The 14938-nt window shown below is 52.9% G+C and overlaps 4 protein-coding genes across 5 annotated transcripts; all 4 read left to right on the top strand.

Annotated features, from left to right (window-relative positions):
• The first annotated feature begins 595 nt into the window (after positions 1-595).
• PV07_00358 (uncharacterized protein) lies at positions 596-4171 on the top strand. The gene is made up of 3 exons (XM_016386801.1): positions 596-1416; positions 1473-1693; positions 1754-4171. The coding sequence occupies exons 1-3, from the start codon at positions 1043-1045 to the stop codon at positions 3070-3072; spliced, it is 1914 nt and encodes a 637-aa protein (XP_016253729.1). The 5' UTR covers positions 596-1042; the 3' UTR covers positions 3073-4171.
• Positions 4172-4853: 682 nt separating this feature from the next.
• On the top strand, positions 4854-6066 carry PV07_00357 (uncharacterized protein). The gene is made up of 2 exons (XM_016386800.1): positions 4854-5360; positions 5436-6066. Exon 2 carries the CDS (start codon positions 5586-5588, stop codon positions 5889-5891), a length of 306 nt encoding a protein of 101 aa, XP_016253728.1. The 5' UTR covers positions 4854-5360; positions 5436-5585; the 3' UTR covers positions 5892-6066.
• On the top strand, positions 6049-8844 carry PV07_00356 (the record flags this gene model as incomplete). Of its 2 annotated transcripts, XM_016386799.1 has the most annotated exons (7): positions 6479-6567; positions 6627-6859; positions 6928-7424; positions 7490-7885; positions 7946-8101; positions 8161-8334; positions 8393-8844. In XM_016386799.1, 7 exons carry the CDS (start codon positions 6479-6481, stop codon positions 8429-8431), a joined length of 1584 nt encoding a protein of 527 aa, XP_016253727.1. In that variant the 3' UTR covers positions 8432-8844. The 2 variants fall into 2 exon arrangements, with proteins under 2 accessions (XP_016253726.1, XP_016253727.1); XM_016386798.1 differs by having other exon boundaries at positions 6049-6567; positions 8161-8844.
• A 2865-nt stretch (positions 8845-11709) lies between these two features.
• PV07_00355 (uncharacterized protein) lies at positions 11710-13727 on the top strand (the record flags this gene model as incomplete). Its single annotated transcript, XM_016386797.1, has 3 exons — positions 11710-11810; positions 11862-12527; positions 12584-13727. The coding sequence occupies 3 exons, from the start codon at positions 11710-11712 to the stop codon at positions 13725-13727; spliced, it is 1911 nt and encodes a 636-aa protein (XP_016253725.1).
• Between the last annotated feature and the right edge of the window lie 1211 nt (positions 13728-14938).

Here is a 14938-nt window from a genome sequence, read left to right as displayed (position 1 = left end):
GTGAGACGGACAGCGCGAATCCATGTTGTGACATGGGGTGTTTTGACTGATCCTCTGGTGCTTCCCTGGCGTCACTGGGGGGGGGGTGTCTTTGGGGCGCCATGTCTGACGCGCTGGCGAGCTCCTCCAGGGGAGCGGGTGCGACGCCTGGCGGTCGGTACAAACAAGGTTCACCATTGGGTCTTTAGCACCCACTCTATCCCGAGAAAAGAATAGCGCGGCTGCTCCTGGCACGCTTAGAGAACGCTTAGAGAGACGCCATGTCAGATTCTGGGTACAGAGCGAGGCACCAGTGGAGCTAATGACGCCCTTTTCAGCTAGAAGCAGCACTAGCCCCGTCCAGGACGCGACCCACTGACACAACCAGGGGCCCGTGCGGCTTTTGAGTTTGGGGCCCTTCGTGTACCTGCATTGGTGCTCAGGTGCAGAGGGCTTGGGGGGAAGGGGGCGTGGTTCCTGGCTGTCCGAGAGGCCCAGAAGGCTCGACTGGCCACTCAGCAGCCGCCGCTGGGCTTTCTTTACCGCTTCCTCCGGGGGGGCGCTGCGCCCAACTGGAACTCACCGCGCTCGCGGGCCTCGCTGCCCTCCCTTAATGTCCTGCTCCTCTCGTCTCGTCTTTCCACCTCTCTTTTTTTTCCCCTTCCATCCTCACCGTCGCTTTTGCCCATTCCTACCATTCTTCTATCCTCTGTATCACGTTCTTTCCTTCTCTTGTTGTTCAATCCTCAACCTTCGAGTTGTGCCTTTCACTCCTTCAAGGCCCTCGAACCACATTCATTAAGCTCTTTGCTTCTATTTTTCCATTCGCTCCAATCCAATACAGTCTTTACCCAACCCCACCCCTTTGCAACAGCACGACCATTGGAGACGTCGAACTCGCTGGGCTACGAAGTCATTTTCCATCTCGCTGCTCGGATCAGCCATCGGAAATCCCTTCCCACCCTAACGAAGCAACGTCAACCTCCCTATACAACCCTCCTGCCTACGAGCATTTCAATCCTTTTTCAGACGGCAAACCAGAGAGACACGCGAATAATCCACCATGGGTAACCCTGACATCAAGGTCGACCCAATGGACGCGATGGACTCGCTGTCGGACCCTACAGACCTTGACCTCGACATCTCGGTCGAATCCACTCCATCCCCCAATGCCAGTCAACACACGCAGACGACGCCGGCGACCTCGAATAGTTCAGCTACCCAAGGTTCCGCGTCGGCTCCGCGCCGTCCTCCTCGCAAGAGCACCTTGACGCAGCAGCAGAAAAACCAAAAGAGACAACGGGCCACACAAGATCAGTTGGTGACTTTGGAAATGGAATTCAACAAGAATCCCACTCCCACGGCTGCCACTCGTGAACGTATCGCCCAAGAGATCAACATGACGGAACGCTCCGTCCAGATTTGGTTTCAGAACAGGTAGGCCGATGATACATTGCAACTGAGACGCGTTTAATACTGACTGTTCGCTTTAGTCGTCGACGCGCCAAGATCAAGATGCTTGCGAAGAAGAGCCTGGAAAATGGCGAGGATTTGGACAACATCCCAGAGTCCTTGAGACAGCTGCTGGCCATGCAGGCCATGGAATCTGGAAGGCCATTTCCTCGGCAGCTGCTGCGACCTGGCGGGCCAATGGCACAGTACGGGAGCGGTGCTATGCTGATGAATGGTGATCCGAACGCGCAAGGCAAAGTTGGTATGTTCAGAAAGTGGTCGAACGAGTAGAAATGGTCACGGAGCTAACGAAAAGACACAGTCATTCAACACTTTACCTGTCGGTCTCTGAGCATCGGTTCTTGGCGTCGAGTGGGCCAGAACGCCATGGATCTGGTTATTTTCTACTCGCCTGACAAGGCATGCATCACATACTACATCAACAATGACTCGGCCGGCTACAAGATCGAATTCCCCTTTGCCTTCATCAAGAGCATTCAGTTGGAACCCGGTGACACGGCGCCCACTGTAAATGGCGCTCCGCCGCGGCCAGGGGGACTGGTCATTGAGTTGAACCGGCCACCCAACTTCTTCATGGATTCATCCAACTCGGGAGGTTTCTACCAATGTGGTGACTTCACCGAGGACCAGCAAGCTTCTCAGATCTTGGTTCACCATCTCGGTGGGCATCCCAAGGTACTGAGCGGTCAGCTTGCCAAGCTGGTGTCACTGGAAGCGTTCCAGAACCGACTGAACCCGTTCGATATCAACGCCATGCCTGCGTCTGCGCCCGTGTCCCCGAATATGGGTATTGTGCGCCCGGCGTCGCAACCCAATGTCCAATTCGCCCGGCCTCAGCCTCCTCATGTCGGCATGTTCCAAGAACAGTTCGGCGTGCAGCATCATCTTCATCCGGGACGGATGCACCCAGGCCACAAGCGACAAAGGAGTCGATCTGTCCCCATTGCCATTGACTTTTCCATGCTCCACGGACCCATGCCAACATTCCACATCCAACAGCCCTCGCCTCAACTGGCACCCGACCAGCACAACCTCTTCCAACCCATGCCACAACATCCTGTCCAGGCACCTCTGGGTCCCAGCTTGCAGATCGATACGTCAGCCGGATATGGCATGGACTTCCGTCAAATGCCCATGTCTGCCACCGCCACATCACCGTCGGAATTCGCCAGCCCCGGCTTCTTCCCGTCCAACCCAGCTCAACCCCCTATGCAGGCATCGGATTTCGGCACACCCCAGCAGTTCAGTGCGCCGTTCTTGTCGCCATCTCCCATGGTTGACCATACGATGATGCCGAGTTCGGTGTCTCCCATGCCACACATGGGCCATCCGGACCCAGTGATTGCCGACCACTCGCCACCTTTGTCGGCTTTGCACCGTAGCGCGTCGGCAGACATGTTCAACGCGCACGGCATGATGGACGAGACACTGATGTTGGGGGAGATGTATTCGAAGCAAAATCTCAACATGCCCATGCCCAGTCCTGGGTTGGATGAGAATGGCATGCTGATGATGAACGACATGTCGGAGTTCCACACGCCTCGGGAACACATGGACATGCCGATGACGCCGTTTGGCACCGTGGACCCTCACGCGCTACAAGCTGGACTCCATCACTAAAACCCACCCGAACGACCTTCCCTGTATCAGTTTGACATGACCTTGATGCCTCCCCTAGAATCTTAACTCTTGGAAACACGCCTTTTCGCACAAATTGGATACACAATACTTCTCAGCACTGTCGGGACGGCGCTCATCATTTATTGATCTTTTACCACCCGTTACATATGGATATCTCTTGTTAGTGTGTGCGCGGCTCCGGGCCGCTGCCAGCTGTCTGATAGCGTGGATTGCTGTCTCTTCGGTTCTTGATTTCCGTGCCATTTCCTTTCGTTTTTCAAATTGTCTAGTCATGTGGTTATGTGTCAGCAACGACTTTTTTGCTTCTTGCAATTTGGGGGGTTTGGGCCATGGGACATTTTTGTTGGGTTGTGCGCGCTTCGTCGATTTTTGGGGGTTTTGTTGTGGAAGTTACAAAAGCATGAACTGGGATACTTCAGCCCGGATGAGAGATTCCCGACTGATGATCCTGACCACTGTCTCGGCCATGCCCATGAGCATTGGCGAGCAGTTGTCTCGTGCTTGGGCCAAAAAAAGGGAATCCAAGTCCGCGGCGTCTGAACCGATGCACCGGGCGAATTAATTCTTTTCTCTCGCATATATCGAGCATGATTCCCCAGGGAAGTTTGGGGAACATGGAGAACAAATCTAGCCTTTCTGGCAGTTTCTGGAAGATTGGAGGCAAGTTGATCTACGATCAACACTTGGAGAGGCTGGGGGTTTGGCACTGGGTGGATGGGCGGTCGGCGTTGACACCAAAGATGTCGAAAGGGATGTCGAAATTGAGAAGGCTGTGGCGGGACCTAGCAAGCACAGCACATGCGATGCTGTGTTTGGGGAGGGAGAATGTCAATGGTGGTGGTGGTGGTGGTTGATCTACTTATATTCCTAGCATTGCAGAGCAGAGCGACCCATTAATATCGTGGGCAATTTCTAGCCGTTTTTGTGTTTGACAGACCCCGCCAGATGTGTTTCAACTATTGATTGCTGAGCCTCGATGTTTGACGACGAAGGCCCGACTATTTCCTTGGGGCAGACACGACAAGATTAAAACGTGGCACGAGGGGGTCCTCCGCGGTGGGCGCGGGCGTGGGCCAGGGCCATCCTGTATACATAGTAGTGGGGGGGGTGTCATAGATTGCTGAGGCGGAGGAGATGAAGGCGTGCGGTTGGAGGGGAGATGAAGGGAGGCAAGGGAGATGAGATGAGGGTGATAGCTACGGAGTAGAGGTACGGAGAAATAGAGGTGAAATGAAATGAGATGAGATTGACTTATCGGATATTAGATAGACGAGGATGAGGGTGGGAGAATAGGATGAAAGTGGGAGATGAAATTTGTGGCCGGATGCGGAAATTGCCAACGGTCCGAAAACGGCACGGGGGGGATTGGTTTGATTAATATTATTTGACGCAGCGCGACGAGGCTGAGGCTGAGGCTGAAGACGAGGTTGAGCCGGCCTATGAGGTATTTATTTACTCATGATGATTTTTTGGTCGTAGTGATGGTGGTGGTGGTGGTGGTGGTGTGAATGGCTATATACGTCTATACTATGTATACATTTATATACACATGTATATGTATATACACCTGGAACGGTGTTTCGTCCATTGCCATCTTCGTTCAGGAAACAGTGCCAGGCTGCTTTAATTACGCACGTGACGGAGCGTCGCGGGAGCCACGGCAGATTAGGTGGGAGCGCCATGAGCCACCTCGCGCTCTGGAGTCCCGCTTGGGCCTCAGCTGACCACTATTATTACTCTGAGTACTCCCTACTGTATAACGACCATTCACCCTCTGTCTCACCTCGCTCACCTGCAACACTCCCCCTTTATACTGACCTCCTCCGCAGCGTACAGCGGCCAGTCAGGATCGGATCCAAACCAGCGGCGCGCTCAACTGTGCTTTCACATGTTTTGGACCATCAACTATGTACATGTACTGTCTCGTCCCCTCGTTCAGACAGATTCCTCTGATCCCAAACGAAGTATAAAGGCCCTATCCTCCCCGGAGTGCAAGCCTTCGTCCTTCAGAATGTGATGATTCTCGCTGGATTTTCTCCTCGCCGTTGTCAGGGGCCGTTTTACCGTGATATCAGACTACTGTCACTTCTGCCACCGCCATATGTCAGCCAAGGCCGCGAGAGCTTACACCGGACCAACTACTGCTTGCTCAAGCTGAAGCAAACGGTTACCAGAGAGCAGCACATATCGAGGCTGACGAGTTTGTAGCTGAGATCAGTATGTCTCGAAGACGAAGAATAAGATGCCTCCCTCCAGCGCTATGTCTTGTAAAGTTGATCTTTGCCCCCTCTCCCGTTCTCCCTTCCCCACTCTCCGCCACTCGGTTCTGACTCGATACCTAGATCGCTGACCCCGGCGTTGCTCTCATCACCGCGTGGACCTCACTTGCCGCAAACAAGTGGTCGAGGAAGAGCGCCAGACAACTGACTATGTGCACACTTACCTCGTAGGCAACTCACGTCGGCCCTTCTCTTGCTCATCGGCAGCCGCGTATGACACGAAATCGCTCATCTCGTCGAATGGTTCGGGATGGTGGTGAGAAGCGGCCCATGAGATGGGATGAGTTCTCGTACCCATGCGTCACAGCTGGGTACGAAGAGGTCGACCGTCTCCGCGCACAGTCGCCACCCCATTCCCTGTCTCCCAAATCCATCGCTGGGGGAACAATAGGGTTGAGATTAAGGACGCCATCAAAACTCGACGCCGCAGTCGTACGAATGAGCTGGACACGGTTGCGAAGGTTGTTGACGGATTCTCTCGGTGGCTACGGACGACTTGTCTTCTCTCTATCTTGGTAATGCTATGTGATTATGTTGTTGGCATTTTGAATGGGGAATTACCTGGTGTCCGGATGACTTTGTGATGTCGGTCACGTTACAACTTTTCTTTTGCCATATCTTTTCTACTCGCCGCATCCACATCTTTGTTCAAAGATGTCATGGACTAACCTCCTTGTCAGGGTCGACTGAGACTGTCGCCAACTTGCGCCCTGGCAGAATATGGCAATGGGACAGCCACGTAGGTACGCAGCCACCCCCCAGAAGGCCCAGACATTACATTTTCGGTGTGGATGAGTTCCACCGTCGGTTCTCGGTTCCAGGTTCTAGGCCAGCATGATTATCAACTGTCGCATGTCATTGGCACAGCTGCCGGAACGCTCCAAGCGTCGGTTGTCGGTGCCGTATGGACCCTTTTTGAGTTAGCTGGGGCACCCGGATTTCTGGAGACCCATGGGCAGGAGAGAAGTGAATAATTACTCTTTACGCGCTCCTCAAATCTACCCCGGATCTATCCATCGCCTACCTAGTTCCCAAAAGCTCTGGTCGATATCACATCCTACTGAGAATCGCCTTTTCTTGCGCCTGCGACCTGTCCTCGTCCAAGCATGAAGATCTTGTCCACATGGCGTCAGTTGACGCCCTATTTGATATTCAACTGTTGCGTCTTTCTGTCTGGTGCTTTGATGTTTGGCATGTAAGTCCAGGAGATTCGCCTGTTGCAGACATCAAATCTTGTTACTGATATGATTGTAGTGACACTGGCTCCTTTGGTTCATTACAGGCGTTGCCGTCCTTCCTCGATCGCTTCGGGATTTTAAATGACAAGGGAAACCACGTTCTGCCGCCCACCAGGAAAGCATTGATGAATTCATTGCCCTGGATTGGCAAGATCGTTGGCTGCTTCATTGTCGAAAGGCTGATCGAACTTGCGGGATATAAAAAGAGCATGTACGCCGTCGGACTGGTGCAGATCGTCGGCATCATCGGTATGCTCCCTCTACGAAAAGGATCAAACGAATCAAGAAACAGTCGTGGATACTTACACTTTCCGCAGTCGAACTGACCGCCAAAAATTGGGTCCAATTTACGGTTGGTCGCATTATTGCCTACCTTGCTGTTGGGTTGGTCGAAAACGTTGTGCCAGCCTACAACGCAGAGATCTCTCCCGCTGCAGCACGTGGCCTCCTATCAGGTTCAATTATGCTCTTGACCGGTCTAGGCAACCTCTGGGGAGCAGGTATGTCGCGTGCCTACGCGACCGACTCTTCACAAAAGGGATGGATTATACCGACTGCGATGCAACTTGTTCCTGCCGTTACGTTCCTCGTGCTACTACCCTTCACGGTAGAGTCTCCAAGATGGCTCATCCTCAAAGGTCGTAAACAAGCAGCTAAAAAGGCACTCGACAAGATCCGGTCTCGGCATGATGTGGACAACGGCGCCACAGCGGCTGAGGTGGACACTATTGAGCTCATGATCGAGGAGTCTCGGGCTACTGAGCGGGCCAGCTGGCCAGATATCTTCCGTGGTAATTACCTCCGACGCACCTGGGTAAGTGGTATCTCTCCATGTACCAGTTCCTCCTATCCAACCTCTGACATGCGATATCCGCGAAGATCTGCGCAACTCTCTTTGTTATTCAACAGTCCAATGGAAACCAATTTGTCCAATCGTACGCTCCGACATTTTACGTCCAACAGGGTCTTGGTTCTATGTCATTCACCTATGCAATTGTCGGTCAGGCTCTTAGCGTTGTTGGATGTATCTGCGGCCTTATCCTTTTCGATATTATCGGCCGTCGTCCGTTATTCATCTTCGGTAGTGCGGTGGCTTGCTTCTTATTATACCTCGCATCCGGGCTTGGGTCAATCCACAACCCGAATCAAAGTGAGAGTAATACTCTTATTGCCTGCTTTATGATCGTCCCAGCATTCACCAAGATCTCGGGCTCCAATTGCGCTTACATTACAGGTGCTGAGATCGGAGGACTACGAATGAGGAAGAAAATCATGGTCTGTGTTTTCTGTTCAGCCGTCCTCACATGCAAGGTCGACTAACGTGAGAGTCTCTAGGCGTTCGCCACCGCTGTCGACGTATTGGCCTCGTTCCTCGTAACGTTTGTTACTCCCTATCTCCTACCGGGCATGGGCAGCAGTATTGGTTGGATCTTCGGCTCTGTTGCATGCTTTGCAGTCGTGTGGGGAGCACTCTTTTTCCCCGAATTAAAGGTAGCACCCTCTTTCTGCCCTGAGTCGTCTCCCTGGAAACTGATTAGCTGGGGTATCAGGGCCGGTCATTAGAAGAGGTTGACGAGCTATTTGCGGCCAAGCTCAAGGCCTGGCAATTTAGCAAATACCAGAGCCACGGAGCTGGCCGTTTCCTTGCCACTATCGAGAATGATGGTGTGGTTCCCGAGGGCGTCGACGGGCAACATGTTGAGATTCTTCGGGCTGATACAAAGGTTGTATGCAAATCTGGTGCTATGACTCAAGATGCGAGCTAATCATCTCTAATGACAGGAGGTCACAGCGCAGCATGCTCATTGCGAGAGAATCTAGATGGCCGGGTGCTGTGAGCTAGTTCGAGAACCGAAAGACGCCACGCTGGTAAGCCGACGGACTGGATGGAACAATCTCCCCGCCCACGCACTTTTCGGCTCTGGCGTGGTTATGGCAGCCTTGGGGATGATGACTTCACACCCTGTTTGATCCCAGTGCGGTCGAGTGTGGTCGTTCAGACGGCAACGGAGGCTCTCAACAGTGCTTCGGCAATCTAGAAGCGGTGCAAAATGGCTCAGATGGACTCTCATTGCACGATATTATTGAATTAGTCGACATTACCATCGCGGCCCGGAGATGGGGCCTTTCAGATTGGACCAAATCCGGTCGATCCCAGGAATGCTCTACGAGTTTTCTCCTACTTGGAAGTTGTCCCTTCGAGAGGTTCTTCTCTAGGAGTGCTTAAAATAGGCAATGTTTATAAGTTAAGATATATGTGCTCCTCGAACTGTAGAGGGCGTCAAATAAGCTACGGCGCGGAGGGCGAGGCCTTCCTCGATCGATCTTTAATGCCTTGCAGGCATTTTCATTGACTGTGCGTGCCCCAATCCTCAGTTGGAATCACCACTGTTGCCGCATGGGCTGAGAGCTCATATCTAATTCTAATCGAAGGACACCACACTGTAATATCGACTCTGAGCCTGACCATTCGCATCGAACGTCAGAGCTGGCACGCCGAAACTACTTGGTTCATTGATATCAAACTCCATCTTGTCCGGAATGTGCATCTCTTCTCCCTCGTCAAGATAGTCCTTGATCATTCGCACCGAGACCCCGTCGCGGTAGAAAAAGAGATCCTTAGTGCTCATCTGCCAATCTTCAACGGCTCTCCGCATCGACAACAGAGTGTCTTTGTGAGCAGGGTCCAGCGCGAGATTTTTCACCTCGTGCGGGTCACTCTCCAGATCGTACAACTCTTCAGGAGGACGGTACAGATACTGCCTCAGGCTTCTCTGCCCCAACATAATGTCCTTCCTCGCCTCAGCATCCTGATCCGTGTTCGGAACGGCCAGCTTCGAGTTGCGAATGGCTTCCCACGTTCCAGAGACATAAATGTCCGTAGCGAATGGGAATTGCATTTGCCATGTCAAGTTCCGGTGATACTTGTAACGTCGGGTACGCATATATCGGGTGGGCCAATAATTGGTGATTTCATGAAGTGTGTGGGAACCAAACACATGGTTCCAATCATCCAGCGGTGCCTCGGCGGCAAAGATTGGTAGTAACGAGCGTCCTTTACGCCTTTCCGTGTACGATCCTCGTCCAACCCAGTCCAGGATTGTTGGAAGGATATCGATATAAGAGACCAAGTTCGGGTTGGCCACGCCTGGCTTCATGCCGGGACAACGGCCGATGAACGGTAAGTGGACACCTGCATCGTATAGGGTTGTCTTTGAGTTGACAAACGGCGGCCCGTTGTCCGCACAGAACAGGACCAAGGTATCCTCCTTGACGCCTTCCTGGTTGAGAACGTCCAAGATCATGCCAACACCTTGGTCCATCCGATCGATGGCTTGGTAATAGTTGGCAAACTCTCTGCGGATCTCGGGTAGATCTGGTAGGAAGACCGGTATGTCAACGTCGTCGGGAGAATAGTGGTTTTTCTTGACGCGCTCGCTGAACGGGCCTTCCTCGTTCCCAAACCCTCTTCTGCTCGCGTAGCCACGGTGCGGATCGACGAATCCCACCGTGGCAAAGAAGGGCATGTTTTCCTTCTTTGCAGATCCGATCAACGCCTGAAGGCGATCGGCGTTCCAAGAAACGTCTCGAGTGGTGCTCTCGTCCAGGACGTGATAGGGAAACACGTCCTGAGGCCCGACGTGAACCTTGCCAATAATGCCGGTTTTGTAGCCGGCGTCATTGAGCAGTTTCGGGGCCGTTTCGATGTCGCCAAAGCACATAAAGTGGTTCTTGCCATTGTGCAATCCCCACATACCATTTTCGTGGGTGTGAAGGCCGGTATAGATCACGGAGCGGCTGCCACTGCATGACGCTGTGCTGGCAAACGCCATGTCGAACCGAGTGCCTTCGGCGGCCAGCTGGTCAAGATTGGGAGTCTTTGGGTTGTTGGCTCCATAGCAACCCAGCTGCATCCCAAGGTCATCCGCGACCATGAGCACCACGTTTCTGTGTGTAGGCATGGTGCTTGTCAAATTCGATCCAGAGAAACATACGATGTTCCAAAAGAGACGGGCCTCCCACAGACGTCAGCGAGTTCGTTTCATACACCAGTGGGAAAGAAGGAAAGGATAAATAAGCCCAAGACCGCTCGAGCAAGCTGGGAGTTACATAGGGCATCAAGGCTAGGGATTGTATTCGGTACACCCGAGCGACAACGGGTACCTTTTATCAGCCTTTGGTGTCTACTGTGAACTCTCCGAATGGGGCTGCGGGCCAATCGTTCCGGATTCTCATTTGTCCGAGTATAATATGGTACTTGTATACCGGCTGTCGGCACCAATCACGTCCTGAAGCTGTGCACGGCCGGGGGATTCATGTTGATCCTTCTCACCGAGGCTAGCTTGACCGATAGCCGCGTAGCTCCTACGGTTTCTTTACACCTTGCCGATCAAAATGATGAATGAGCAAGAGTCTCTCAAAGAACAAAGCATCGTCTTCGGCCCATATTCCATTGAATAGCCCACTCCACAATCTGAGCATGTTGTGCCCACCACTGTCTGTCTGACCGACAGACCGGCTTGAATCGGGAATCTTCCGACGGTGCGCAATCCCCCTGCTGGGCTTCGATGGTCCGTGTGGGCAAACGCACGCTTTGGCTGAGCGTGTTTGCTGAGCATCTTCCGCCATGGAAAATGAGAATGGGTTGACCTCCAAAGCTGCGCGGAACAGCTGCCACCAGTGCCACTTGAGAAAGGTAAGACTATTTCGGCTTGTCGAAGAACACAGCCCGTGTTGACTTGGACATTCATTGGCAGGTCCGCTGTGACGGACAGCGCGATGCCTGTGGCAATTGTCAACGCCTTGGCTTCGAGTGTTCCTTTCGTGTCTCTTTGGTTTCTCCCGCGGATGCTCCAACGAGCATGCAACGTCCACCTCGCTGCCGCGCCAGACGGGCCTGTAAGACATGCCATGATCTCAAGATTCGTTGTTTGGGTGGCGAGACTTCATGTTCGCGATGTCTCGCCCGGGACATCCCCTGTGTCTACCCAACTCGATCATCACGAGCCGCCTTGTACCCCACTGTCTCTCTAGCTCCCAATCCCGAACGTTTCTCACAACCTCTTCCTGGCCCTGCCACCTCAGCACATCCCATTGCAATGGACGAGGCCGGCAATACTACACCAGCTGCGGGTCACCTACAATGTTCGTCGCAGGATGCTCAAATGGTCCCTCATGATGATCGCACTGATCAGGACATGTACAACCGCACTTGAGTTCCATTGGTGTATGATGTGCTGACGGAACCTAGCCGGGCTCTGCTGAAGCCATCACGCGTCCTGGCCGCCTTGGACAAATTCTTCGCTGACCTGCATCCCCTGCCCGGTCTTTCATTCCTCCATCGGACGTCTTTGCTCCAACGCTGGCATGCGGGGGTTGTTGACGACATCCTCCTGTTAGCCATCATCGCTATCACATCTCAAGGGCCTGATGTCGACGAAGCAGACCGCGTGACGGGGGCTGAATGCCTTGAGGTGGCCGAAAAGATCATCAGGGATACTCCAGGACGGCCGTCACTTCTCAAAGTCCAAGCCCTGGTGCTATTGATACACACCAGAATCCGCAGAGGCGAGTTCTCCGTCGGCTTTTTGCTCACCGCAACTCTTGCTAGGTCCGCGTTCGCCCTTCGCCTCAATTACGAGAACTCCAAGTTGTGTTTCCTGGCCCGAGAGTCTCGCCGGAGACTGGTGTGGGCAGTTTACACTCTGGACACGAGGTTTGCTGGTGGGCTTGCTGAATTCACCCTCTGCCCTCCCGACACGATCCATCTTCGACTACCGTGTCCAGAAGAAAACTTCGAACTAGACATTGAAGAAGATTCCGAGCCGCTGGAGCAAACCATGTCGCCGCAGACTACAAAGCTCGGTTCATTGGCACTCTACATCCGGATCATGTGGTTTCGAGATCGCGTACTCAGGTAAGCGTCTTCCCACAGCCCTAGTCTAGGTGGAATTATGCTGAAACTCCAGTAAGATATACCAAGAGCATTGTATCTTCCCGACAGAATATTGACACGATCCCTGACGAAATTCGGGAACATGAGCAGATGCTGGACGCCTTCTCACAGAATTTGCCGCTTTCTGCCACCTTCTCCGAAAAGAACCTCCGCCTTCGTGTCTTCTCTCCGTGGCTTTCCCGCTACATTATGACCCATTTGTGGTTCCAAGCGTGTTACTGCGACCTTTACCGGTGTTTTCTGGGGCAGTTTCATGAATCATTCCCGTACAGTCAACTTTGCCACTTCGACCGCGACTTCGTGCTGCGAGGCCAGGCGAAATGCTTTCAGCACGCCGTCAATTTCACCGAGATATGTGCCTTGGTCCTGGCCCTAAAACCGGGCAATATCAAACTGGATCCAGAAGTCGCCGATTGCACCTACCATGTGGCCCGCATCATTCTCTATGGCCGCATTGACCCTACAGCATTCTGCATGACGCCAGATCAAGTTACCGAAAGAGCCACGCACTGCCTACGCTTTCTTCAAAGGCTGGCGCGTGAATACCCGACAGTATTTCCAATAGTCAGTCCCCTTCCTACTAACCAGCTTAGTTCCCCCGTTCTTCGTGCAAAAACATCTAATATTCTTTTCCACCAGGCTAAAGACCTTGGAAAGCTCATCGAGGCACGAGGGAGTGAATCCATTCCGGCTCTCTGCGCGACATCAGATGCTCCGGACGACGCTGGCTCCACCGAATCACAGCCACCAACCCCGATGGCCCGCGACGATAATCAAATCATCTCAAAGCTCAGCATACTGAACCGATCGAGGTTTTTTGACGAGGGAGACACACTCGAGACGCCGTCGGGGCCGGCGCCGACGACGACGACGCGTAGTGCTCGTGGTGGCATATGCTCTGACTCGACGGCTTGGAGAACCGGTCCGAGCTTCGTCGACGCGACGTTGGACCGTTTTGATCATCGACACCGAACAGATCTCCTCCCGGTCACAACGTCAACATGTCCGGACTGGATGCGAGAGGATATCATGACTTCGGCGGTGGATGCGAGCTCGTGGGCCGACGCTTATTGGGATGACCAGAACAATGCATTTCAGGAGGCGTACGCCGGCGCCATCTTCGATTCTCTAACTCTCTACCACGATGATCACGCAACGTGATACCGTCTGTTCTATCCTCCTTGGGCGCTCGACCGGTTCTGAGCAGGAGAATCTACAAATTCCCTCAATCTTCCCGAGTGGACATGCCCGGGAAACATGATTATTGCAAAGGGAAAATAATTCTCGATAATACATCCAAGAGTCTCTGTATACGTATGCAACAAGACCGTTCCCATAGTCAATCTTCCGTGTCCTTCAAGACTGCCTCCCCTTGTCAGAATCTGCCACCTTTTCTGTCTCAGGGACGAAGAGATGCGGGATGGAAATGTCGCTGGCAAAAGTAATAGTTCCCATAGAATTCGTAAAAGTGCTTGCCACAAGACTTGCGCCGAACGTTGCTGGCAAATGCCACGGCCTGGGTCAACCACCCTCGCTCGCTCAGATCATCATTCTCTAAAACGGTATGCGAGCGCAATGAAAGAGGTGCGGTCCCATATATCCATATTACTGAAATAATATGCTGCTGTCAGTTCCCGGAGGACGGGTTTCCACGGGGGGGCCCAACGGCCGCAGCGGCAATATGGTTCGAGCATTCCTTCATCGAGCAATGGCATTGATATATTTTCTCCAGTTTGCAAGCCCGCCAAGAGAGCGTCCAAATCAAAATAGGGGGACAGCCAGGAGTCAGGCTCATTGATTCTTCGATAGGAGAGTAGTTCCGTTTGGATAGCTGCCCAGACATGACCGATGTCGCAGCGCTCAGCATATTGGATGCTCCGAAAGTCGTCGCATTCGGCCTCACATACCTTAGGAAAGTTACCAACGGCAGGAGTCGAGTCTGATTCAGGACTAAGACAGTCTCCGGTGAGATCGTCCCGAGAATCTTGTGTTGAATCGATATCAAAATCTTCAGGTGACAGCTCCCTTCCCAAGGATCGAGCCGCCAAAGGCTCGAAAGGGCGGAGAATTAGACAGAATATCTGCCAGCCTCGTCGCAATTCTGCAGACCATCCATTGATAATCTTAGACGGCAACTTTTCAGCAAGATCAATGGGCCTCAGATCTTCATGAGTGCAGCAGGTACCATCATCGATACCTAGGAGCAAGTGGATAGAAACAGGAGCCCTGGTGTCCAGATCCATTCCGTTTGCCAGCATGCACAACAAAACAGCAATCATGCCGAAAAGATCTTCGCCCTCGCACCCACTTCGAGCCAATTGAAAAGCTGTTAGGACCAGAACATGGAATGGCGAGAGTTGCAGAGACAGACC

Source organism: Cladophialophora immunda (assembly GCF_000835495.1).
Source record: "Cladophialophora immunda strain CBS 83496 unplaced genomic scaffold supercont1.1, whole genome shotgun sequence".
Lineage (NCBI taxonomy): Eukaryota > Fungi > Ascomycota > Eurotiomycetes > Chaetothyriales > Herpotrichiellaceae > Cladophialophora > Cladophialophora immunda.
The sequence above is the reverse complement of the archived record's forward strand: the minus strand, read 5'-3'. Positions and strand labels throughout refer to the sequence as shown.